This window comes from Physeter macrocephalus, chromosome 19, assembly GCF_002837175.3.
Source record: "Physeter macrocephalus isolate SW-GA chromosome 19, ASM283717v5, whole genome shotgun sequence".
Lineage (NCBI taxonomy): Eukaryota > Metazoa > Chordata > Mammalia > Artiodactyla > Physeteridae > Physeter > Physeter macrocephalus.
In genome coordinates this window covers 2,557,274-2,583,857 of record NC_041232.1, presented here as the reverse complement: position 1 = coordinate 2,583,857, position 26,584 = coordinate 2,557,274, and the positions used below count along the sequence as shown (strand labels likewise).

At 56.2% G+C, this 26,584-nt stretch overlaps 1 protein-coding gene across 7 annotated transcripts in view; it reads right to left on the bottom strand.

Moving 5' to 3' along the window:
- CABIN1 (calcineurin binding protein 1) overlaps nt 1–26,584 on the bottom strand; it is a 101,697-nt gene that overhangs the window by 68,189 nt on the left and 6,924 nt on the right. For 4 of the 7 annotated variants that reach the window (XM_028479904.2, XM_055080790.1, XM_055080792.1 and 1 more), the window contains exons 2-20: nt 25,644–25,809; nt 24,249–24,330; nt 23,680–23,772; nt 22,518–22,631; nt 21,778–21,912; nt 20,825–21,005; nt 18,554–18,683; nt 17,804–17,860; nt 17,130–17,279; nt 15,106–15,392; nt 13,934–14,102; nt 12,054–12,190; nt 11,341–11,558; nt 10,159–10,237; nt 9,464–9,651; nt 8,573–8,725; nt 7,104–7,298; nt 4,338–4,580; nt 4,086–4,242 (exon numbers count right to left, since the gene is read on the bottom strand). In XM_028479904.2, the coding sequence (XP_028335705.1) occupies nt 4,086–4,242; nt 4,338–4,580; nt 7,104–7,298; nt 8,573–8,725; nt 9,464–9,651; nt 10,159–10,237; nt 11,341–11,558; nt 12,054–12,190; nt 13,934–14,102; nt 15,106–15,392; nt 17,130–17,279; nt 17,804–17,860; nt 18,554–18,683; nt 20,825–21,005; nt 21,778–21,912; nt 22,518–22,631; nt 23,680–23,772; nt 24,249–24,251 (2,689 nt within the window). In that variant the 5' untranslated portion in view covers nt 24,252–24,330; nt 25,644–25,809. Of the gene's footprint in view, nt 1–4,085; nt 4,243–4,337; nt 4,581–7,103; nt 7,299–8,572; nt 8,726–9,463; nt 9,652–10,158; nt 10,238–11,340; nt 11,559–12,053; nt 12,191–13,933; nt 14,103–15,105; nt 15,393–17,129; nt 17,280–17,803; nt 17,861–18,553; nt 18,684–20,824; nt 21,006–21,777; nt 21,913–22,517; nt 22,632–23,679; nt 23,773–24,248; nt 24,331–25,643; nt 26,330–26,584 lie in introns of those variants that run through there. The other 3 variants (XM_028479905.2, XM_028479906.2, XM_055080791.1) reach the window with 3 other exon arrangements.

Here is a 26,584-nt window from a genome sequence, read left to right as displayed (position 1 = left end):
GGATAGAAAGTACTAGAGAAAACAGAATCAAGATTCTTTCATGAAATTTGTTTTGTACTTTTTTAAAAAATTAATTTTATTTATTTTTGGCCTTGTTGGGTCTTTGTTGCTGCCCGCGGGCTTTCTCTAGTTGCGGCGAGCGGGGGCTACTCTTCATTGTGGTGTGCGGGATTCTCATTGCGGTGGCTTCTCCCGTTGCAGAGCGCGGGCTCTGGGCTCAGTAGTTGTGGCTCACGGGCTCTAGGGCACAGGCTCAGTAGTTGTGGCGCACAGGCTTAGGTGCTCCACGGCATGTGGGATCTTCCCGGACCTGGGATCGAACCCGTGTCCCCTGCATTGTTAGGCAGATTCTTAACCACTGCGCCACCAGGGAAGTCCTTTCATTTCCATTTTCAACAGCATCAAATGACTGTTACACCAGGTCAGTGATGGCTCTGTGGTAGCTTTTTCCTGCTCTCCCCCAGCTCCCAATCTGGTCATGCATACTGCTTCTAGTGCAGTAGGGTTATAACACGTATGTTCTGTTCTGCAGCCATAATCAGCCCAGCTGCTCTCTTTCGACTCCGATTCTAAATGGATCTGGTGCTCATCACAAGCTCTTTCCCGTGGCTTTTCCATCCTGACTCATGTTGGTTTACTGACTTCATCCTCCAGCCATGCTTGTAAGAAGCACTCAAGGAGCTGGAATCCACTGTAATTACAAACGACTGGCTACATGCCTGGGCCCACACTTTCCTGCCCTGAGAACCCTGCAGACATATGGACATGACCCCAACTGCACTGAACACTGCCAGGGAGAAATCTGAAATGAGCCCTGTTCTTTGTCCCATTAAGATAAATTGCTTTTTCAGTTTAGAAACCTGACAAGTCTTTACCCATAAAATAGATCCTTCACCAGGATGCATCTTGATGTAGACTGTTGCATATCAACTTTTCTTGGTATATACTTTGAACCTGCAGATTCAGTGTTTATTACAATTCAGAGAACTCTTCCTATATTTGACATCAAATTCCTTGCTGCTATCAGGGGCCCCATTCACCCTCACACTGGACCACCTCTGTCTTCCACATCTACCACCTTCTCTCCAGTGCTGTTAGCTCTTAATCCGTCTCCCGCAGTTTCAGTCATGTTCACTCTGCTCCTCGCTGTTTTAGTTTATTAGTTTATAATGGTGAGATGTGGTTTGCAGCGTTTTCCCTTAGTTCTGCAGTTTTCCTTTTCATTTCATTCTGCTTATCGTCTTAGAAATTTTAACAAATGATTTTCTTGGGCCAATCACCCACAAGCCTCTGCCTCTGCTCCTTGCTGTATGCTTTCTTCCAGGCCTAGTTCACCTGTCTCTCGAATGGTGTGTTCCTTCTTCCCTTCCTGTACTCGATGCGGGGTGTGGGGTAGGGGTGGGCCATGACCTGTCAGCATGCCCGCCATGTCACCTCTATCCTGCTCATGGTCAGCCAGGGAGGCTCCTCGGACCACGGCAGTGCTGCAATCACCATGAAGGAATTTTCTTGGGCATCTCCCACAAAGAAGACCAGCCTGCCCTTCCTCGAAGCTGTGAGCTCGCAGCAGGTGTTGCTCTCAATCACTTTCTGCTGCCTGTGTCTGCTGAGGGAAAAGAAGGGAGCTCGCTCGACCAGGGCTGCATCAGTCCGCAATGGGGGACCGGGGTTTCGTCCTCTCTTCCAAGACCTCCTAAAGGTAGGATGGCTGCCTGGGGAGAGCAGTGCAGCCAGCACACGGCCCCAGCCAGCAGTTCCTTCGGCTTGGCTACAGCCGCGGGGGCCACGTCCAGTGACTGAAGTGAGGTGGGAGGGCAAAGGCCTGGCTTCCTCTGCCCGACATGCTACAGAGCCCCCGCTGGGGGCCGAGACGACGTCAGGATGCACCCTGTTCTCCCCGCTACTTCCCGCTTCCTTTCACGAGTAGAGATTCCTAATATACCATCCCAACATCTGCTCCAGGGAACTCAGCATGCAACATTGCCCCACGCCGGCCCCTTACTGCCGGCCAGAGTGCCCTCCATGTAGACTGCCACCAGGAGGGGCAGGACCCAGCAGCCCTTCCTGCCTCTGCCAAGGCCCAGGGCAATACAGGGGGCAGCCCCGCCAGCCCACCCTCTACAGAACAGAGGACTCTGTCCACTCACCCTGTCCCCTCAGTCCTCCTCCTGGGGGTGGAGGATGGGACAGGCCACACCGGCGGCCAGTCCACCAGGATCTTTGTTTCCCTAGCCCACCCTTTTGAAGTTTATGGCCTTGGACTGTCCTCCTTCCCTTATTTGCTTACTGGTAATTTTTTTTTTCTTTTTTTTTTTGGTAATTTTTTTAAAAACTATATCGTGGGGACTTCCCTGGTGGCACAGTGGATAAGACTCCACGCTCCCAATGCAGGGGGCCTGGGTTCGATCCCTAGTCAGGGAACTAGATCCCACATGCATGTTGCAACTAAGAGTTCGCATGCCACAACTAAGGAGCCCGCCTGCCACAACTGAGACCAGGTGCAACCAAATAAATAAATAAATAAACAAATATTTAAAATAAAACAAAAGAAATCCTGTTACTAAAAAAACAAAAAAGCAAACCAAAAAACCCCTATATTGTGCTTGCATAATTAATTAAGAGGAGACTCTTAACCCAGAAGTCTTCTTACACCTACATTTATAGGCGTAAACCTTAATTTTTTTTCACCACAGAAGCTTTTTTGTAAAACACAGAGGCACTATTTGTCAAGCACTCTAAAGATAACCGTTCCAAAAATTTATCCAAAAAAATCAATTCAGCAGAAGCAAAAAGGCGTGCATGAGGTATTGACTAAAGAATGACCAGTAAGAGAGAAACACCACTGCCCTGAGAGTCGGGCAAAGCAGGGCACCTCTCCTAGCATCGCGAAGACAACGGAACACAGCCACACAGCTTATACACGGGGGCAAAAGCCTTTCTCGGTCTGGCTCCTTGCCAAGTCCAGCCACATGCCCAGCCCTTCCGGGTCCCTGCCCAGCTGCCCCATTGCTTCCCGGTACCCCGTCAGGCCTCAGGCATGGCACTGTGGGTGCTGCTAGTGGTCCCGTCTGTCGCCCCCACCGTGAACCTTTCCAGGCCAGAGGTTCTCACCCACGGAGGCCTGACAAGCAGAGAGCAGCTGACAGACACCTGCGGAGTGAAGCACCTGGAGCAAGAGAGCAAGTGGAAGGAAGGCAAGCTGGTGTGGGCTCTGTGGTTGTGGCCACACAGCTGACTTTCCTTCCTGTGCACTTTGCTGATCTGTCAAATGACTGAGGAAAAGCCCCCAATAAATTCAATTTTAAGCTAGTTGAATATACACATAAATATGCGTATTGTAATCATAGCTATATAAAAAGTATACATATATTAGCCAAGTTTAGATTGAAAATGTGAGAAAACCAAAGGAATAAAGTCCATTTGGTAGAGCTACACTCTTTGCTTAAATGTCATTTAGCTGTTGTTTTGATGTAATTTCTTCCACCAACCACATTTCCCACCACTGTGCTGACCTGGCTCAAGTGCCATCTCCACACAGGGCCCTGGCTCGCCCCTGAGGCCTCTGCACTCAGCACCAGCACCCCTCGTGCCAGCACTGACCTGCCGTGGCAACGATGGCTTTACTGCCCCATAGGTCCTCCAACAACCCTGAGATGGTGCCACTATCCCCAGAGTGGACGGGGGAACAGAGGCTGGGGGTCGCCTGACTGGCCCATGGTCACATGGCCAAGAAGTGGAACCTGCGCCTGCTTGCCCTATGCTGCCCTCCAGCTGCCCGGGTCCACACCCATGAGGGTCCACGGGCTGCGCAGGGACTGGAGGAGCTGGAGGCACGAGGCTCCCAGAGCAGACCCACTCCTCACGGTGCTCGCCACCTGCACCCGTTGTGAAACACTGCACAGGCCACGACCCCGCCCCCACCACATGGTGGGGAGCCTCTGCCTCCATCCAAGTGCCACGAAACATCCTCTGCCCGAGCCCAAGCACACTCACGGTGCCTGGACAGGGCCGCAGGGCCCTGAGGCAGAGACAAGAGGAAGGGACACCGGGCTGAGGGCCGTCCCCACCGGACCGCGTCCCCACACCTTCGTCTGCCGGGCTCTGGAGCTGCTGCTGGTGGCACAGGGAGCGGAAACTGTCCTCTTCCTGCCAAATGATGCGGTGCAAGATGATCCAGGGCAGCACCGAGGACACATGGGGCTCCTTGGGCTCCTCCTGCACGGCCATGCTGCAGTCGATGACCTGGGGCGATGGGGCGTCACTGCAGGGTCAGCTCCCCCCAGGGTGCGTCCTCAGGGCCAACTGGGCTGCAGGCAGGCAGGAAGGAGCCGGGTTACCTGGATGAGGTTGTTGGTGAGACGGGTGAGGCCAGCGGCGGAGGATGAGTCGCTCAGGATGCTGCCGCTGCTGTCTGCTGAGAGCGCCTGCTCGATGCCCAGCAGCAGCTGGGTTACCGTGGCCACCCACTCCTCCTTGGCGGCAGCCTCAGTGGCATTAACCATCTGCTGGACCGCCTCATTCAGAGCCACGTCAGAGCACTCGAAGCACTGCCGGTGGTCCTCCAGCCGGAGCAAGGAGTCCTGCATGAGGGAGGAGGGGGCAGGAAGGCGCTGTGAGAGCTACGGCCACGCTCACCACACCTGGCCCCACAGGGGCCCAGGGCATGCAGAGCAGGCCTGCCCACCTCGACCGCCCTCCAAGGTGACAGGCAGAAACGCACCTGAATGCAGATCAAAACCACCCCCAACTTAAGAGCCTTAATTGCCAGGAAAACGGGGCCTGTGTTTCTTTAGGGAAAGCCAGCACCGAGCAGGAGCTGCTGAGGTGTGTCGGAGCCCACAGGGGCAGAGGTGGAGGCCACAGGCCAGAGCCAACCCCACCTGATCCGAACATGCAAGGGGCTGGTTGACAGAAAGTCAGAGACAAGGACCCATCACTCTAATGTGACATGATCCCCAGTGCTTGAGGCCAGAAAGAGCTAAAAAGCAGAAGAATAACTGCCAACAAATGAGGAGAGCAGATCACCTCTGACTGTGGCAACAGACCGTCCACCCAAAACAGAAACCATCAGAAATAAAGAGAATGCAGTGAAGTGGCCAGATTTAAAATAAACACGCAAAAATCAACAGGATTCCTGTAAACCATAAACGTAGTTAGAAGACATAATGACCAGCAAAAACGTCCTGCTCAAACAGCAACCCAAAGTATCAGGACTAAGAATCAACGCAACCATGAGGAGACTGTACACTTACATTGAAGAATGTGGCAGGCAGCTCATCTACACAGGGAGACCGAGCCTCCTGCATATCCCAGAGAGGATTCCAAGTCAGACCCCCACCCTACAAAAGTTAGGTGAAGCGGGTTACACGCAAGCATGAACCCAACACATAACACTGAAGGAAGAAGCAAGGCGCACAGGTCTCTGTCTGTCTGTTGACACGCCCCCTGCAGCCCACCTTGTGGAGAGTAGGTTCCGTCAGGGGGCCTCCCCGCTGCCCAGTGTCAGGCACACTGTGGGAGCTCCATCCTGTGTGTGCAACAACTGGATGAATGTTGTTCTAGCCTCGAAAAGGCTTTCTAAGCATAATGAACAAATTCACCACTGTCTGAAAACAGCAAAAGATTTAATGACCTAAAAATTCAAAACTTATGTACATCAAAGAAAGCACAAGCTGCAATTTAAAAGCAGACAACAAACTGGGAAAAAACATTCGATGAGAAGAAGATTAATATCTCTAATATATAAAAAGCATTCCAAATCAATAAGAAAACACACCCCCTCAAGAGGAAAAGGAGCAAAAACCAGCAGATTCCCCAGCACTCGGCCCAGGCCTCATCTTGGGCCTCAGCACCGTGCGGTGCCTCCCCAGCAGCAGCTTCCTCCCCTGGGGCCCCCCCGCCCACTTTGCCCAGGAGCTCCAGACCACAGAGCAAGACCACCTGAGCCACTGAGCTGGCCTGTCCCTGGCACACTCAGCTGTCCACCTCACAGCCACTGGCGCTGAGGTCATCACAGCTCGTCCCCTGCCCTCCTCTCCCCATTCTTCCCCTTTCACCTCCGCTTGCTCCCAGTCACACCTCTTAACCATTTCCCAGTTCAAGAAAGTCAGTTCAAAAAGCCCGGAAGGGGACTTCCCTGGTGGTCCAGTGGTTAAGACTTTGTACTTCCACTGCAGGGGAAGCGGGTTCGATCCCTGGTCAGGGAACTAAGATCCCACATGCTGCACGGTGTGGCCAAAAAAATTTTTAAAAAGGTTAAAAAAAATAAAAACAAAAATAAAAGACCAGGAGAAGACTGGGCTCTCTCCCTAGACTGAAGAGGAAGGACCCAGTGAGATAATAAATCAAAGCCCACCCTACACCACTGAGCACATCCTGTGTATCATCTTCCACATCCATCTCCACGCGTCCCGAGGATGGCGGAAGCGGCCACTGCCAGCACCCATCTGGGGCTTGCCACATGCCAGGCGTGATGCCCACACACGCCAGCTCATGAAACTCCACAGCAGGCCTCTGAGGTACAGATAATAACCATCCCCGCTCTGGAGACAAGACGCTGAGGCGCGGGGAGGCTGAGTGACCACGCAGCCCAGCAGAGGCTTGGTGCCCCGCCAGCTCTCAGCGGGGGTTCACGTGCTGAGGACGGGGGCGTGGAGGGAGCCGACAGGGCACATGGGCCTCACACACCACACTCATGTTCCTTTCCTTCAACTACTTAATCCTATGGGACTATTTACCTTCTCTTAATTCTTTACATTGTATAGATATTTTATCAATTTTATATGTACTCAATAGTTAATTTAAAAAGCAATGAACAACAGGCAGATGAACTATCAGGTGGATGGATGGCTAAGCCCTGACTAGTCTCCCTTCCCCCTCTGCCACGTGGAAGTTCAGAGCCTGGCGCAGGCTCACCTCGAGCCCAGCAGAGCCCTAGGTTCCAATTCCCCCCTGTATATTCTCACCACGTCTACCCGGTGCCCGAGGGGGCGGATTTTACTCCACTTCTCTCTACTTTCTCCAGGGCTGCCTCCAAGGCCCTGGAGAAGAAACTCCGGCCAAGCAGAAGGCACAAGCAGGAGAAGGGCCAGGGTAGCACACACCTGCAGCAGCAGCAGCTGGGCCGGCCTCTCAGGCACAGATGTCATGAACTCCAGGTGTTTGGCCCGGTCAAACCCACTGGGGCACAAGGTGGGGCGGAGCAGGCGCACGACGGCCCGGTGGTCGCCAGCCTCGTACAGCCGCTGAGTCTCCTCCAGTGACTGGCACCGTTCCAGCGACCTCAGGTTCTTGTCGATCTGGAAAAGGCCCAGAATCACTGCCTGACGACCAAGCCATCATGGGCTCCCTGAATGCAGCCAGAGTTTTGCATTTTTTATAATTAATTTATTTTATTTTATTTATTTTTTATTTTTGGCTGTGTTGGGTCTTCGCTGCTATGTGCGGGCTTTTCTCTGGTTGCGGCAAGCGGGGCCTACTCTTCATTGCGGTGCGCGGTCTTCTAATTGCAGAGGCTTCTCTTGTTCTGGAGCACGGGCTCTAGGTGCGCGGGCTTCAGTAGTTGCAGCACACGGGCTCAGTAGTTGCAGCACACGGGCTCAGTAGTTGTGGCTCACGGGCTCTAGAGTGCAGGCTCAGTAGTTGTGGCGCATGGGCTTAGCTGCTCCACAGCATGTGGGATCTTCCCGGACCAGGGATCGAACCCATGTCCTCTGCATTGGCAGGCGGATTCTTAACCACTGCGCCCCCAGGGAAGCCCCCCAGAGTTTTGCATTTAACAGACCCAGCCGAGAAGTATTTACAGCAAGTAAATACCTTATAAAATACTTTATAAATAGTATTTTTATTAAGAGCAAGGCATTCAAGTCTTTGAAGAACAAATATACCAAAAAACAAAACTACCACAGAAGCAGAAGGGTTCCAGAAAGTGTCTGTGAAAATAGTTAGACAGCCTCATGGCCACAGTTCAGCAAACCAGACTCCTAGAACCGCGGAGCATAGGGCTGCAGAGACCTAGGGATCCCAGGCCACAGGCTGGCACACACCACCAACCCCCGAACCCTCTCCTCACAGGAGGACTGCAGGATATGGGCAGCAGGGGCACTGCACTAGGCCTGGCCCTGAAACCACTCTGCAAGAGTCTGAAGGCTTTCAGCCAATGTGAATGTGTCACAGATGTGGAACTGTGGGCATGCGGTCAGAGGTTGCACAGTGACGACAGGATTAGAACCACACACCGCTGACCCACCCCAGGGCCAGAGCAGCACTGGTCTGCTTCCACGGGGCTTCTCCTCTCGTTCCTCTGGGGCTGCTGCCACATGCAGGCCAGAGAGCTGAGCAAGAGCCATTCTCCACCCTGTGGGCAGACACCTCCACCCCGGCTCCCAGCCACCGGCCCCCAAGAGGAGCACTCCATCAGGGGGTGTGCCTGTGAGTCCATGGCACCCTGTGCCTCAGAGCTGCCTCTCCCGGGTCCCACCCTGCCCTGCTCAGCACGTGGGCCGCTCTCCTAGTCTGCACGGACAAGTCAGGCCTTTGACCAAGAAAACACCGTTAAAAAGCTCCCACTTACCTCCTCCAGGGAGACGACCGAGTCATTGTGGAGGTTGGGCAGGCGGATCACGACGTCTCTTTGCTCGGCTCCCGCCGCAGCCCGGGTGGCAGCGGAGCTCTGCAGCATCTCCGTGCAGATGTCATAGTTCTCCAGGGCCTGTTCCATGTCTCCCTGGGCAGAGGAGGGGCACTTGCTGTGCTGCACCAGGTGCCTGCCCCCTGAGCCCACCAGACTGGGGGCACCATGAGGGTGGTTTTAGCCAACTACTACCATCCCCTCTACATAGGGGGTGGGGCTCAGTAAGCACCTGCTGAATGAACGCATGAACAAATGATTCACACTACAGCTCCAAGGGGAGCATCGTGACTCTCGTGGTGGGGGTGAGGACACCGGGACACCAGAGCAAGGCTGAGTATCTATTCCAGATCCTGAGCGAAGCTGGCAGAGCCACGACTAGACCCAGGCCTGTCCCAGCTCCAGAACCAACTGTGGGGCACTGGGTGCCACAGTGTGCAAGGGGCTGGGGGACAGCCAGCCCTCCTGGGCCCTCCAGACAAGCTCCATTCACACAGATGGGCAGTGATTCCCTCCCAAAAAACTCTGCACCCATTTGCACACGCGCTCAGGCTCTCTCGGGAAACATAAGGAAAGGGTCAAGGCTCCAAAGCAACCTCATTGGGTCTATAGGGGGCCCATGAGGCCCCTCGTGGTGCTACAGCTGTGCTGATGGTGGGCGTCGGGATTTCTGAGGTGCTGCACGTCCCCCACCACGCCCCACCTCCTCATGCAGAACCCAGTGCCAAGGCAGGTACCACACGTGCGCACACACACCCTCCACCACGCGGCCAGCTCTATCCCCTCCCGCTGGGTGCCAGCGCATCCTCCCTAAGCAGCCGACCACACACCAACCTGCAGCGCCAGGAACCGTGCCTTCAACCAGTACACGCGGACCACAAACTCCAGCCAGCCATCCTCAAACAGGTCCCGCTGGGACGAGGCGAATGACAGCTGCAGGAGGTCTCCCAGGAAGTGGGCTCCCGGGAAGTCGGGCCCGAACCTGCCGCTCACCACACCCGCAGGGCAGTTCCGAGGAGACACTGAAAACCATCAGGCCAGAAGGAGTCAACTTCATGTGTGGGGCCCAGACACCCTTCTGCTCCCTGAGGTTGCCCCCAGCCCTGAGCCCTTGGAGCCTCACAGCCCCCGAGCGGCAGAGAGCCAGATGGGCTGGATGGGGATACAGAGACCCTGGGGCTAGAGGCCCTCATCCGGCAGACTGATCTGGAGCATATCTTTGCTCACCAGGTAGTAGTTTAAGTCAGAACGATCCACATCACCTGGGACAATGACTGGGGACGCATAAGGTATCAGGTGATAACCTGAGAAAACGGAAATGTCACGTCCCTCATCCTGAGTAACAGAAGCAGGCAGGCGGCTCCCTTGGGGCTCAGCTGCTTCTCAGAGACCCCGGGTCTTTCCTGGCCTGACAAGCCGACCCAGGAAATGCGCCCCCTGTAGGTGTGACTCAGCCCCCAACTTCTGCCCCCTCCCGGCTGCCGAGGGTCCAGAAAGTCACCCCACGCAGAACATGGAAGGTCACCTACCTGCAGAGTTCCGGCCCTTGGTCAGCAGCCACTGGTCCAGCTGCAGCTCCATGCAGGAGAGGGACATCAGCATCATGTCCTGCAGGACGGGTGCGGATGGTCAGGAACAGGGTCACATAGGTCAAGGGCGGGGGATGGAATGAACCTAAACTAAAATTTACTCTGATGAGAACATCAAGTTTCCCTCTACCTACTTTCCATTTCCTAAGTGGTAATCACTGGCTTCCTGCTGGGACATAAGGAGAGGCACATGGATCTACACTGGAACAGACTCGGGAGGACCCGGGAGACCCGCCTTCGGTCCTCGGGGACTGTCCTATGGAAGAGGCAGCCCTGCCACCTGCCGAGCACCAGGCACTCAACCCTGACAGCCCTCAGGGTGGGCGCGTCATTCCCTGGGTGGACCAGGAAGCTGAGACTTAGCAGTGAGGAGGCGCCAGCCTGGCCAACGGGCACAGCTGGGAAATAACCAAGCTGGTCTGTCTAGGGACCAAAGCCTTGGCCCCTCCCACCGCTCCACCCTGCTGGGACATAAGGAGAGGCACGTGGATCTACACTGGAACAGACTCAGGAGGACCTGGGAGAGTCTTGGCAGATGGGCCTGGGGGAGCGGGCCTGGGCAGATGCTGCCAGGAGGCAGTCCCTGGGGTGTCCCAGTGGAGGCTGCATCGCCAGGGGCCCCTGACCCACACGGTCCTGAGGACCTGTGAACCTGGAGCTCCTCCACCTCTGTGCCCCCAGCAAGAAATACCACCCAGGGGGCCCTGAAAGCTCCCAGTGCTGCCTCCTCAGAAGCGGCCTTCCTCCTCTCATGGGATAAGGGGCCAAAGCACCCTGGCTCCCTTGGCCCTGGGAGGCACTGAGTGCAAGGGCCTGGGCTGCAGAGGGCAGCGCGTAGGCTCGGCCCCCACGGCTGGCAGCCCCCAGCACCCCTTCGGCAGCCTTCCGCCACCTCTGCACTTATGTCTCCTCACCTGTTGAAAAAACGGGTAGCGACGGTCCCTGGCGCCTAGAACACAGCAAGCCTCCACCTTCCAGCCTCTCCGCTGCTCTCCTCCCGCTCGTGAACCTCCCTCCCCCGTGACCCGCCCCCTGTCTCAACCCCACACCTCCACCTGCAGTTGCAGCCCAGGTCCCCTGCCTACGCCTGGCCCCCACCTGCCCACCGCCTGGCCAGCCAACCTGGATGTGCCCGTCGCCACAGTCCCTGAGCAGCGGGTTGGGCAGGCTGGCGCTGTGCCTCCGCCAGCTGTGGTAGATGCTGAGCACGACCTCTGCCAGGCCCGGTGGCCAGCGCAGCAGGAACCTGTGGCCCATGCTCTTCAGGTAGCGCATCATGAGCTCCAGGATGCCCCCGTTGCTCAGGTTCCCCAGAAGGAAGGCGTGCACGTCTTGCTTCTCTGCCCGGAGCAGGGGAAGTGACCAGACTTCAACAGAGGACCCTCCGTGCCAGGGGCCCCATTTTGTTCGGGAGATGAGAGCAGGTGCCAGTGCGAAGAGCCCATGTGCCCCAGGGGGGTGCTGGGGGCGGGCCTCACGGCTGTGGGCACACCTGTCTGAACCTCCAAGGCCCAGGCGGGTACGAGAGGGCTGACCCCTGGGTGTGGCCTTGCACAGCAGTACAGCTCCCAGCTGTACCCAAGAGCTGCGATGCACCCATTCGACCGGCAAAGCCCACACCCCTAGGGGAGCACGGTGGAGTGTGAGCCAGGACACTCCAGTGCAACCCCTTCCTCTAGCTGACCACAGACCTCAGGCAGGAAAGAGTCAGGCAGCCCCTGGACCACCCTTGAAAAACCACCCAGACCCGTCCCCCCAGCACGCGGCCTGAGCGGGTTCCAGGAGAATGGGAGGAAGGAGTCCTCACAGCACTGCCCGCGGTGCCCGGGTCCTACCAGATTCCATGAACGTGGCTGAGTCGAAGGACAGCCTGTGGGGCCCGACGCTTGGGAAGTTCTCCAGTTTGGCTTCTGACGGGACTTCGTAGTTACTAAAGGGGTCGTCTTCCTCCTCGGGGTCCAGCTTTCTTAACCTGCACAGAACACACCGAACTCGCAAAGGCCACGGCGCATGTTCCAACACCTTCCCCTGAGAGAGAGGAGAGCTGAACTGGACCCGAGGCTGGCCCCAGCCCCACGGAGAGCTAGAGACAGAGGCCGAAAGGCTCCACTTGGGCAGCAGAGTCGGCCAGGCCTCCAGGTGCCAAGGCCCGAGGGGGGCCTGGGGGACGAGGAGAAAGTGGGTGGGTGGGCAGCCCCTCCACAGCTCCTCATAGCTCTCTGAGCCCAGGGAGGCCTCTCCCAGCAGGCACCACACCTCAGACACCCCCAGGGACTCCACTTTAGCCGAGCCCGCCACTCCGCCAAGGGTGGACAGGTAGGTGCCTCCCGACGTCCTGGTGTACAACTGCACGCCCCTGCCCCAGGGACCACGCCCAGCAAGCCACCGTGTGCCCCTGCCTGACGATTCGAGGAAGCTGACGTGAAAACCACACAGGAAACCAGCAGTTGAAATAAAGAATAAAAAAGAAGGTAGACACTATTCCACACGAAGGCGGCTGGGGAGCAAGGCCCTGGGCGGGGCAAAGAGCGGAGGGGAGATGGGGAAATTGTCCTCGGGCCCCTTGGCACCTCCTCTTCGCAGTCCTTGGAAGGGAGACCTGCATTTGGAGGGGTGGCTAGGGAGGAACTGATCAGAGAGCCCGCGTCCTCCACTCACTGAGAACAGCTCCACTTCTGAGCATTTCCCTCTCACCACACAAAAACGGAAAGGCAGCAAATTAGGAAAATCAAGAACCTTGTGGCAAAACAGATTTACAATCCACCTAAAGATCCTGGCTCCTCCTCCTCCTCCTCCTCCTCCTCCGCTTGGATGCATCACCATTGAAACCTACTGTCACGAGCCAAAATGCTAGCTGAGGACTCCTGGGACATGTGCTCACGTAACACACGTGGTTACCTCCCAAACTCCACTCCAGTAACCAGAAAGGAATAAAATGGAGTCAACTCACAAAGACACAAGGGGTAAGAGAGGAAGCCCCAGATGACAAGACATGCCCACCAAACGTTAGAAGGCAGAGAGATGCCCGACCAGCAGAGACTGACTGCTCTCTGCCCTCAGTGAGGGCATTAAAGAAGTCCGGCACTGGCACCATAAACCCCAGGAAGGCTCAGGCATCAAGGTCCCGGAGCATCTGAGGGAGGTGACAGGGCAAGGACCAAAAGCATGGGGGCTGGCAAAGACCTAGGGAAGGAGCACTGGGGCATAGCCCCCCCAGCTCCACGCACCCTGGCCCATCTCCTCCCGGGAGGCTCCTCTGAGGAACACCGCGAACCAGTGAAAGCAAGGGATAACTCCTGAGCCCACCATCCACCTTCTCAGAGTTCGAGGGAACCCTGCCGAGCCTGGAGAAGCCAAGCAGGTGCCCTCCCTGAGCGCAGGCGGCCCCTTCCACGGGCTGTCCCCACATCTGCACCTGAGGAGCAGCAGCCCCAGGCCTCCTGGCAACAAGGGAAGGCCCAGGGGCATGAGCGGGTCACCTCCAGCTCCAAAAGACGCAAAACTCACGGTTCCTGCCTTCAGGACATTCAGAGGCAGGAGAGGCAAGAAAACCCAAGCCCCCAGTCCAGGAAGACCCGAGCGTTGGCCGTTTGTACAGATGTTACAAGAAGACGGAGGACATGCCTGGAGGGGAGGGCGGCCACGGAACCAGAGACGTGATGGAGGCAGGAGGTTTGTGTGCTTCCTTTGCTAAAACAGAAAAAGTGCACCATACCTGGATGGCAAGAACTTCACCAGCAGCTCCTGGAAGTCCACCTTCTCTTCTTTTTTGCACTTGGTGTTTCGGACGCGGGCAGACCGCCGCTTCGCCGTCTCCCCACTCTCCTCAGAAATCTTCTTCCGCTTCACCCCTTTCTTGGATTTATCTCCCCCAGAAACATCACCTTCACAAAAAGAGTACGTTGAAATCTCACAAGAGGTAGGCTAGGGAAATGCACCACAAGGCACTCGGTCCCTTCTTTTATAATAACCCTGCCTGCAGGTTTAACCTGTGGCTTCTTTGACATTCAGGAAATCTCCTGTCTGCTCTAACAAGGAGCCTGGGAAAAGTCCATTCCAAACCGCTTAAGTCTCACCCCTTTCTCCAACTCAGAGCCCCAAAGCCAGATCTCAAGGATACTTTCCACACCTACAGAACGCCAGGGTCTCAGAGTCAAATGCCCCATCCCCCTACCCCTCCCGCTGGCTGGCCTGGGATGGAACAGAGCAAGTAGCAATAACACTGACTCTGTCCATCGCCATGGCCCAGTGACATGATGTGGGCAAGAGAGTCGCATAAATCATACAGGGAGGAGAGGGGTGTCATGTATGATTAAGTTAAAAACTTAAAAACAATCATATACAGGTTCATTCAGAAACTTCCTTAACTGCCAGATATTCTTCATCGGTGACACAAAAATCAAGGAAAGGCTCAGGAACTTTAGCCTGAAATTTTTTTACAACTCCAATGATAAATAGAAACCAATAAAACCATTCCAACATATACTACCACATACGGCGGTAACTATGCTGACTGCTTCTTAAAGCTAAAGAACCCAGAACACCAGTGCACAGCAGCACTGGGGGCAGGGCGCGACTGAGCAGAACCAGCAGAGGGACCCACCAGCTCACAGGCCACAGGCAGGAGTAAACTCTACCCCAGGACTGAGCAACTGGGCATCGAGTGGTCTGAGGAGCTGTATCCCCAAGGCCAACCCCTTCCCTGCAGGGGCCCCAATGCAGAAGCGACCCCTGACAAGGGAGGCCCTGTGAGCAGGCCCAGAGGCTCCCCTGTGGGGCCAGGAGCAGCAGCAGGACCCGTCCCTCTGAAGAGGCCAGGGCACCCCGACTCTCATTCCTGCTCAGCAGATGGGGTCTCTCCCGAAGTCAACCCCAAGGCCTGCTCACCCGCGGGGATGCCCGTCTCCAACAGGCTGGGGCTGTGCAGCAGGAAGCTGGCCGTGGCCACGGGGGCGTAAGAGAGCACAGGCTCTGCCACGGTCACCTCGGGGTTGGCGTTGACGGGGCTCGGCTGGATCACGCTGACAGGTGCCACCACGGCAGAGGACACTAGGGGCTGGCCAGGGTCCTGGTAGTCGGACAGGTCGATCCTCTTGCCGAGGCTGGGCCGCGGGGGCTCACAGGTGGTGAGGTGGTGGTACGTGGCCAGCAGGCTCTCTCCGAGGCACTTCCAGCTGCAGGGAGAGGGTCACCGCCCGGATCAGCACACAACACGGGGTGCCCGGAGCTCAGGGCCGCCATCTCCATGAGGGCGGGGTGGTCTCAGTTTACTGATGGCTGAGGTGGAGCAGCCGGGGCTGGAGCAGAGTCCACACCCGCTAGACAGACCGCAGGAGAAGCCCTGAGGCATCTCAGCCCCAGGCCCCTTCAGACCTACCAGGCACACAGAGAAACCACAGACTCACTCAAAAACCCCTTCCCTACAAGGTCGAATCTTTAAAACGACAGTGTCGTTGTCCTGTTGCCACTAGTCTGGTTTTCTGGGGGAGGAACACTGACAGGGATATGGTCCAAAGGGGCTGTACAGCTCTTGGGCCGGGGCTTGCTGGATACAAAATGAGACTGTCGTGTGTTTTGTTGTGTGTAAGTTGTGTTGTGTGCCCTGTTGTGGTGAGGTGTAGCATGTGTTATATTGTATGCTGTCTATTGTTTTGTGTTTTACATGTAGTCATGTGTTGTGTTGTGTGTCATGCTGTGTTATGGTATGACACAGTGTAGCATGACGTACTCACCCTTCCAACCCTGAACAGCTTCCCAGGCCCTCAGACTAAAACCCAAAGCCTCCGCCTGTCCCCTCAGTGGCGCCCAGCCTCATGGCACCGCCACAACCCCGCCGCCCCCCACCCCCGCCTGCCCTCTGCACTCTCACCTCGCTAGCTTGCTTTCAGTTCTGCAAACAAAACCACCCCCCACGTACCACAAGGTCTTTGCACAGGCTTCCCTCTGCCCAGAAACACCCCACTTACACCCCCCAGCCCCTCTGCCTGATCCATGCCCACTCCTCTGCCAGACTCCAGCTCTGGCTCTAAGCCTTCCCCAACCCCCGGAGCAGTGCGGACCCCATTATGAGCTCTCGGTGCTGTACTTCTCTCCTCGAGGGGCCTGTCAGCTTTGCACATTTGCCCCTCCTTCTGGTGACTGAGTACCCCTGGGACTGCCTCCAGTTTCCTGGGAAACTCAAACATGTGGGAACGAACAAGTAGGAGCAGTAACATGGGTCGGAGCCAGCCCCTCCTGCGTGCTGGCTCTGCACGACCCTCGAGCACTCGATTCAATCATCATGATGACCCTACAAGAGAGGGATGCTGCTCCCTCTTTTCCAGGAAGTGGCACAGAATGACCCGGCGAGGGCACCAGGGCTGGACCCAGGTCTGCCCCATCTGGTGGGGAGCTGCGGGTCACCACATGACTTGCCTCCACATACGAGACACTCTCAACTTATAGGCACGAGGGTCAATGTCAGGATGTTAGGAACAGACCTCACCGAAGGGCTAAATGACCCCAACTCCAGGGACCACCCTTCCCGGGGCTACGCTGAGGCCCACCTTCCAGGGTGCCGAGCAGCCCTAGCAGGGGAGCATGGACTAGAGATCAGGAAGCCAGGACCTGGGATCAGCGCCCCCCTCACCTTTAGCCTCTCTGAGTCCTGGTGTCCCCCATCCAGGGCTTGGCTAATGCTGGTTTCCTTCTCCCCTTAGGGTGGGCAGATGAGAGGGGCTTACAGGAACATGGCAGGTGATGGGTCAAGGACAGCAACGAGAGGGACTTCGACCGGGGAAGGCCCAGCCTGCTTACTGCAGTCACCCACCCATGTGCACCCAGCTCCTGCCGCGGCAGCAGCCCGGGCAGGCTCAGCCCCCTCCCAAGCAGGGCCCAGTGGCCACCCGGCAGACCAGACCCAGACGACCTACGTGAGGAAGGGGATGGGCTGCACCAGCCTCAGGTCTGGCTCCTTCTCGTGCATGGTCAGCGCCTGCCGCCTCCTCCGAAGCCCCAGGGCCTCGTCCATGATGGCCTGCGACTCGGCCGCGCTCACCGACACCTCGTGGATGGACATGTCACTGAGAGTGCGTGAGACAGAGAGGAGTGACCGTGCCACACTAGAGCCAAGATGGAAACCTTACACAGAGGGATGCAGTTAATATCCTTTAATCTGTATTAATTCTTCCTACAAATAAAATAACCACTTGAGTCTGGGCTGGAAAGGGCAGTCATTAGCATTCTTAATACCCATGTTACACTAGAAATGATTAACGCCCTTTGATCCGCTTACAATTCATTACCTTCATCTGTATTAACAGGATCATAGTAATGGCAGAAAAGCCACAGAAAAATTAAATGCTGCTTTCAATTATTTGCTGAAAACCTTTTAAGGATTTAACTCTCCCATCCTACCCATCCCAAAAAAGGTCATCAGACCAGCCAAGCTCACCAAATCCTATGGAAATCAACAGAAAGGGTGGGAGTTTGAGGCCCCGGACACCTCCCACAGGCACACCTGTGCCTGTGGTGGCCCGGCGAGACCTGCCCCCACTGCCCCGTGCCCTCCTCCCCACAGGGCTCCCCCGTGGAGCCACCCACTTACGGACTCATCATCTGTCCTACATGCTCATCAACCACCTCTCCAAAGAAGGTCAGCTTCCTCAGGACAGATGTGAATAAGAGGCACAGTCTTACGAGGGATAAACACCAAAATAACCACTAACTCCCAACCGGTGAGCTCCCAGGGCCAAGGAAATACCAGAGGGCACAGGAGTTGGTTCCACTGGAGGATGGGCAGCGAGGCAGCCCGAACTTGGAAAGCTGCCAAGAGGGGATGTGGGGCTTGGAATACGAAGGGGCACAAAGACACAATGGGGAGAAGTGGGGATTCCAGGTGAGGGCACTGTGGGAGCCAGGGTGTGGGACTGGACAGGACACAGCAGGGCCCTGGGACACCTCTCCTCTTGGGGGAGGGAGAAGCAGGAGGAGAACTGGGGGGTCAGACTGCAAAGGGCCTCCTGGGCGATGCTGCCGAGCACGAGCCTCATCCCGGAGGCAGGCATGGTGGCCCGATTAGAGGCGGGCCGGGCAACACAGGAAGCACAGCCTCGGAAAGGGGTAGGGTGGGCAGCGAGGAGCGAGGTGAACAAGGCGGCCGTGAGCACCCAGAGAAGAGCCGCAGGGCAGCGGGGAAGGAGGGCAGCAGGGAAGGAGGGCAGCAGACAGGCGGAGGCACCGCCCATATGAGGCGCATAGGGAAACAATAAACCAAGCAGATCAGAGCCGTTTGCCAAGTGGGGGGCCTCAACAGCCCCCAGTCGCTGGGGGAGGAGGTGGCGGGCTGCAGACTCACCATTTCAGGAACATCCGGAGGGAGTCCTGGCGGAGACACGGTTGCTCCTCGAAGATCTTCTCCTTGAGAACTAGCCCCTTGCTGTAGCGGCAGTCCTTCTCCAAAGCTTTGCAAATGAAGTACAAACAAGCTGGCCAGGAAAGAAACAGGCATGACCTCCAAGCTGCACTCTGACTCTCTGGCCTTGCCAGTGACGCCAAGGAAGTAGTCCCTGCTCTGGAGTCCAAGAAACACCAGGTAAATGACAACAAGACACCACTTTAATCCATCCAATCGGAAATGATTTTTGAAAATAATAATACCAAGGTCGAGGGGCAAAGGCCCACACTGCCAGGGAGGACAGGTGAACAACCTTTCTGGGGAAACATGGGCATCAAACACAGACCCTCAGCCCAGCAAGCCCACCTTGAGGAAACCCTTCGGGAACCAGCTGTCGGCAAACTGGAGTACAGCCGCCAGCTCCTCTCTGCCTGGGCACCGGACAGCCCCGTGCCCCGCCCAGCTCCAGAGTCTAAATATGGGTGCAAGGCACTCCCATCAGGAATAACCAGAGAAGGATGGAGCGGGGGAGGAGGAAGGAAAGCTGGAGCAGAAGCAGAGATGCCACGTGGAAGTCAGGGAGAAGGGCAGCAGGAGAGCGGTGCCCACGCCACAAGCAGGAGGCGGTCTGGGCTGCCCTGCCAGCCGCCCACTGAACTAGGGACGGGGGCCCAGAGGTTCCCGCCTAACCGGAAGGAGGACATGGTTTCCTCTGGGAAGGTGGTGGGAGCAGAGAGAAAACCAGGGGGCACCAAGCCTCTGGATGGGCTGGTCAGCAGCAGCAGAGCTGACCGCGCCCGCAGCAGAGGGAGGCCTGCCTACTCCTCTCGAGCACCCATGTACCGGCTGCTCATACTCTGGGGCTTCGATGTGGTTCTGCAGCTCTCATAGACACATGCACCGCTCTGTCCCACAAAACCATCTTCCCAAGACTTCAGCTTATCAAGTGAGGCTTCTCCAGGAGAGAGAACTGAGCCTGGTGTCGGAGAGAAGGCGGGACGCTGAGGCTCGGGCCTCCAGGGGGCACCCAAGCTCCAGGAAGAGCCCGGGGAGAGACCCACAGTCACTGAAGATGAAAGCACTGGAGTCAAAATGGGTGATCCAAAGCACGGGCGCGGACATCCACGGGAGGACATGCCCGAGAACGTTTGTGTGGAGGGACACAAGGGCCCAAGTCCAGAAATGACCCCACGTGCAAACACGCGATGGTCAGAGGGTGCAGACGGCAGAGGCCCCACAGCAAAGGGGCAGGGAGAAGCCACCCGCCCCCGCCCGGGCCCACATGGAGGAGGCAACAGAGGGCTGAGCTGGCTCTGGGGACAGAGGGAGAAGTCAGGGTCACCTCGGGCATGAACAACTCGCAAGGGGCCACAGCAGCCTGCCCCTGGGGCACGCCGACCCCGCCACCAGCCCTGTGCTGCGCGCAGTTCACCTGACTATACAGAGCTACCGACGGAGTCCCGTGGGTGGCGGGCAGGGCCCAACTTCCCAGCCTCCGCTACACCATCCTGCTCCACCTGCTCGATGCACTCTTAGAAAAAGGAAAAGCCTCCAAGAGTCAGCCTTCCAGCTGTAACCTTCAACGTGAGGACAAGTGCTGGCAGCAGGTCTGTCCTGAAAAGAATGAGCAGGCCGCGCCAGGACCGCCTGTGCCCGAGGCCAGCTGCCCTGCGCCCGGCCCTGCCCGGGGCCCTCCCACAGAGCTGCCTGGAGCTGGCCCAAGAGGCCCAGATCCCCAACAGCGCCCGCCTTGGGACAGCCCATGAGGGGCTGAGCAGAGGGCCAGGCGGGGTCAGAGAGTGAAGCAACTGGAAGGCAGACAGGGCTCCGTCTGGCACAGATCTTTCCAGCAGCCCTGCTGCTCTGTGGAAGGACCAGCTGCTAAAAGGAGGGAGTGAGCTCGCGGCATTGGGAGTTAGGCTGCAGCCGCTAGGCCGTCTGTCAGCAACTCATAAGAACAGGCATAGGATGGGACACTGCAGAGACAAAATGAGAGACTGAAGGGAAAACCGCTCAGAGGACATGCTTCCTACTACAATGTATGGGGTAAGTCTCAACTGAGAAAGAAAGACAAGCAGAGTAAAGCAGGGAAGCAAAGGCATCTCTATTTCCCCTGAAGGTGGGGCAGAAAGCCCTTAGGTGTTAACTCTGGCTCCAAGCTCATCCAGGCCTCCTGCCCTCCTCGGTCCCAATGCACAAGCACGTGGCAGAAAGCAGCGACGCCCCACTCACTGGTGTAATCGCTGAGGGTGTACAGGACAGTGATGAGGTTGTCCAAGCAGGGCCAGTGGTCAGGATTGCACCGCAGCCCTTCCTCAAAAGCGTGGCGAGCCAGGGGGACCCGGATGAGCCTCAGGGCCACGTGTCCGATTTTATACCAGAGGTTGACGTCTGTGGAGTCCAGCATGACCGCCTGGTAGCAGCACAGCAGAGGCACACTCAGTCAGCTCCCCAGAGAGGGCATCCGTGGTGGCAGGAGGGCACAGCACCAGCCCAGCCACCCAGACTGCCCAAGGAATAACAGGGAAGTCACGTGGACCAATTTATCTAACTCAGAACATGTTCTTAATACATTTTGTCACTCTGAACACCTGTACTCCTTACATATTTGATATGTAAAAGAAGTATAAGAAGTAGAATTAAAAGAAAATACAGAAGCCTTCTGGGATTCTAGAAACAGCATGGGTGGGAGACAGACGCGGGTTCACATCCATACTCCCACACTGCCCAGCAGCGTGACCGCCAGCCTCAGTATCCTCATCCCTAAAATGAGGATAAAGACGCCCTCCTTGCCAGAGGGCATGAGGGTGAACACGTGGCATGGTGCTGGCACCTCAGAGGTGCCCACACAGGTAAGCCGGCCTCACAGAAATAATGGCAGTACGATTCTGAGTAGGTACTGGGTGCCAGGGGTCAGGCTCTGTGTTCAGCACCCTCTTTATATCACTCCAACTCTATGGTGTAGACCTGGAGGCCCAGAGAACTGAAGCAATCACCCATGGTCATGTGTGCCCTGCATGGCAGAGGAAGAATATACATGCAGCCCTCTCTGAACTTGCTACTGTCACCCACTGCCTGGGGCCTTGGGCACTACAGCTGACACAGCACCACACACTCTTCAACCAACGAGACCACAACCCCACCCCTCCCCCAAGAACTCCTGAAGACCCGGCTGAGGGGAGCACCTCCAGGTAGAACTCCATGGCTGTCTCCAGGTCCTCCCTCTGGGCGGCCAGCTGGGCCAGGTTCTTAAACGTGGAGTATTTCAGCATCAGTCCAGGGTGTTTCAACCCCTCCTTCTCATCACCAGACGAAACTGCCTGAGAACAAAACAAACAGAGGAGCAAAGTGACACCCAGGCCCTGAAGCCTCAGCCGGCAGTCAGCAGGACACCTGGCTTCAGGGCTGGCTTCTGCCACAGGCCCTCGGGCCAGTTCGGTGCCACCCTCCACTGGAAAATGAAAGCATGGCTCCAGATGTCCTTTAAGGACCCCCTAGTTCCAAGCACACAGAGGCGGTTTGCGGGCCGTCTGGGCACCAAAAGACACAGGGGGAACCCTCCCGGCACTAGCGCCATGCCTGAGGGCCCAAGCCTAGATGGTGACATTTACAGCATCGGGAAGCCAGCCAGCAGCTCCTGCATGCCACTCCCAGCTCTGATGCTTCACTAGCTGCATGGCTTTGAGCCAACAACACCTCGCTAAGCCTCCTTCTCCACACTGTGAACTGGGGACAATGCACCCGCACTTGGCAGAGTGGCTGTGAAGACCAAGTAGGAAGAGCAGCTGGCATTTACGGAGCTCTTACTCTGCACCTAGAACCGTTCTGCATGCTTCTCTGGACTCACCCAACCCTCAGAGCAAGCCAGCAAGGTGGACGCTCCGCAGGCGGGGAAGCTGGGGGCAGAGGGCCTCTGGGGCCTCACCTCTCGCAGCAGGCGTGCCTCCAGGAGCTCGTGGTAGGCCTTGGCGGACTCCTCAAACCGGTCATGCTTCTGCAGATCCAGGGCCTTGTGGTACAAGGCAAAAGCCTCTGCTTCCTGCAAACCAAGACAGGAGACATTTTCACACAGCACAAAGGTTTGTCTTTTTAAGCCAACAATGTGTGAGAGGGGGCTGCCATCAAGGTCATGTTACTCGTCAGCTGCACGCTCTGTGGTGGAAACAGTCCTAACGCTCCAAGCTCGCAGGAGCTCATCACTGGGAGGAGAGCCCCTCAGCAGCCCTCCAAGGAGACACGAGCAGCACGGGCTCACCTGAGTCTAAGCAACAGCAGAAGGCAGGCTGAGGGCACAGAGCAGAGCAATGCCAAGGTTCTGTGAGCCTCACTGACGCTTTCTGGGAGATCAGCCCCACCAGCCGGAATAACCCAGGGACTCCGAGAGAGCAGGGAAGGCTTCCACTGCTTTCTATGTGCCGCTCTGCCTCAGCCTGCTCGCTGCCGGGAGGGGTAGAGGGGGCACTGGGCAGGCTGAGCCCCACTGACACTCCTGAGGGCCGGGGACCACTGACTAGCAGCGTCTGCGACGGCTCCACACTGTCCTGGCTTCTCCCGAGAAGGGGGAGGTGTATGCTTATTCCAGGGAAAACAAAGACCAGAGCAAACCCTTGTTACATTCGCGTAGGACATGGGGGGAGAGACGGCGGAGAGGAAGGCAGGCAGGCTGGAATGGAAGTGGTGCCAGGCCTCGTGGCAGAGAGGAAAGACTAAGAATCCGTGCTCCCCACAGACCGCCAGTGAGACCTGGGCTAGGCAGCACCCTCCGGGGCCTCCCCCTGGAAAGTGACGTGCTGCCGTCCCCCGGGTGTGCCAGCTCCTGAGGCCCACACAGACAACCGGCTGAGTGAAGAGCCAGCCCCGGCTGCAGAAGGGCCCACGCACACTCAGAATAAACAGTGTGACCATCCTCAGCGTGACCCTCTCTAAGTGAAGCAGGTCAAACAGGAGATGAAGAGCCAGCCATCTCTGTAAACAGGGTTTTCCTCTAAAATCCCATTCAGGAGACATCGGGATGCATCTGAAACATGGTGCCACCCACAGAAATGAGAATCAAGGTCCAGCTGCAGAGAAGCCCACGGACCACACACCTGCGCCTCCTTTGTCTGGGTCTTGTGACTTTTAAAGCTTCCTTCATGATCATCCTCAACCGTGGAGCTGGCATTTAAGGCTGCGATTCGAATCTAGAAGCAGAGGTTTGATGGAAGAGTTGCTTTTAGATGAGACGTGTCTCGTCTCTTCAATAACCCACAACGCGCACAACACTCTGTAACACACTCGGCCTCAAACAGCTACGGCCTCCCCAGATGCAGAGGAAAAGGAGGACTGGGACATTCTGAGGGAACCACACCAATCTGTTCAGGGAGCGTGTCCACTACAAAAGGAACAGGCTGGGGACACCCCAGCAACGGCCGGACACAGCAGAAGACCCAGGCATTGGAAAAACAGATTCCAATGACATGGGATAACCGTGTGCCTCTCTAGCCATGGTGATGCGGCCCTGCAAACCACCCAACAGGAGAGCGGGCACCCACACCCTCGAGGGTACCAAGAGCCCTCCGGGGAGGAAGGCTGCCCCATTCGGACAGCCTTCAGGGCCCATCCAAGAACACGCCCCTCGCCCCGGAGCACCACAGAGCAGGTGAGCATCAGCACATACCATAGTCAGAGGCTTCAGCACACCACCCAGCGCCGCTCAGCACTGCCCAGCACCGGCAGGGCAGTGCCAGCCCACACGGCTCCTATGGAGGAAGCAGAACAGGCTGAGGGAGGGCCCGGGAAGCACCAGGCCACCAGGAACCCATGTCCAAACCCACAGGCCTCCTGGCTCTGGGCACACAGGCTAGTGGGCCTTGGGATGGCTCTTCAGAGTGCCTGCCTTTGCCAGACCAGGGGCCAGGCACAGAGGGGAGTGAGACCGACATCTGCCCCCAGGGCTCACTGCTCAGCAGAGGTAAAAGATCGATAAACAATTATTTTTTCAAAAGTTGAATGAAATAAAGAGAAACACAGGCAACAGGTGGAGAACAAGTCATTTGAAGGGATGGAGGAAGGTGAAGAAGGAAGCCCTGTGTTAAGCCCCAGGAAGGGACAGCAGTGGGGTGGAGGGCGGGGAGGCAGAGGCAGGGGGCCTGGAGGGTGAGAGGGAAATATAAAAGGAAAAAAATTAGAGGTAGGCAGACCAGTGTGAAATCTGCTAAAAAAAAATGACAGGATTGGTGAGGATGTGGAGAAATCAGAACCTCATCCACTGCAGATGGGAACAAAAAGTGGTGAAACCCGTCTGGCAATTGCTCAGAATGTCAAAACACAGAAATTCCACCCCCAAGAGAAATGAAAACATGTCCACACAAAAACTTGTTCATGAATGTTCACAGCAGCATTACTCATGACAGATTAAAGGTGGAAACAACCCAAATGTCCATCAACTGACAAATGGATAAAGAAAATGTGGTATGTCCATACAATGGATTATTATTCAGTGATAAAACAAATTAAAGTACTGGTACTTGCTACAACATGGATGAACCTTGAAAATACGCTAAATGAAGGAAGCCAGTCATGAAGGCCACATATTGTCTGATTCCATTTATACAAAATGTCTAGAATAGGCAAATCTACAGAACCAGAAAGTAGAGTAGTCTAGGGGAGAGGGACACATGGGGAGTGACTACTACCACGTACAGGGCTTCTTTCTGGGGTGATGAAAATGTTCTGAAATTGACGGTGGTGATGGTTGCACAACTCTGTGGATACACTTACACTCACTGAATTGTATACCCTACATAGGCGAGCTGTATGGTCTGTGAACTATGTGCTGCTATTAAACAAAGAGATGCCAGGAGCCTGGCTGGGGCAGTGGCACTGGGGACAGAGGGGGGACACGTTCCAGGAGGCAAACTCACAGAACGGGGCCCCTGGGAGGCTGGAGGGAGCAGCAGGGGTGCCGGGTAACAGCGGGGGTTCTGGCCTGCGGGGGCTGGTGGGGGGAGGAAGAGGCAGCACCACCAAACAAGCCAGTCAGGGTAGAGGAGGAAGCCAGGAAAAGTCCCACCTGAGAGGCTGGCAGAAGGCCCCAAAGGACTCAGCAGGCAGTGGAAATGAGCCTTGGAAGAGACTGAACACGTGCTCCACATGTATAAAATAAAATGACCACTGCTACTGCCAACAGAGCTCAGAGCTACGACCTTCACAATGGGCTCTGAGTTCTCCAAGGGTTCCTACAAGGAAGAAAGAAAGTACAGTCTTCTTCGCAGACGAGGAAGACTCAAACCCCACGAGGCTGACAGCTGTTTTATCTCCTGGGTTCCACATTTAGAAAAAAGAATCTGTTGATTAACTCTGGAAACTGCTGCTTGACCATAAACTATGCTACGATGTGCACTGTGACCACCATAAAATCTGGAAGAAAAAAAAAAGACGATAAAAGTAGAAACTATAGCACTAAAACCCTGTACCTAGGGAAAACACACACACATCCCAAGGGGCAGTGCCCCTGTGAAGAGCGAAGGGAGAGAATGAAGTCCCTGTCAACTCTGGGTGGTGTCTTTCAGTCGACATTTCAGAGGCCAAACCAGCTTCCCCAAGGACTCACTCTTCTCTGGGAGTGGATTTCCACACGTGCCTTTGATTGTGGACAGATCAGGCTTCACAGCAACCGATTCAGCTGCCAGATTCTGGACTAAGGAAGAAAGGCCCTCCCTCCGCCCCTGCTCCCTACCCAGGCAGCGTATGTTGCCTGAAGACCAGCATGGGACCCGCGCCTCGTGCCCTCAGTGCCCTCCCACCCTCCTCCCTCGCCATACACTGATGCCTGGCAGCTCTAGCAAACTGCTCCCGTTCTTTGTTGAAAGGGTTATGGAGAGATTTTGCTTCCTTTTGTCTCGTTTGTTTAAAATTGAAATTCGTTATTTTCTTCTGCTGGACAGTATTAAATAGACCAGGATGTTGAGTTATCTGCTAGACTGCAGTAAAACACAAACACACACACACACA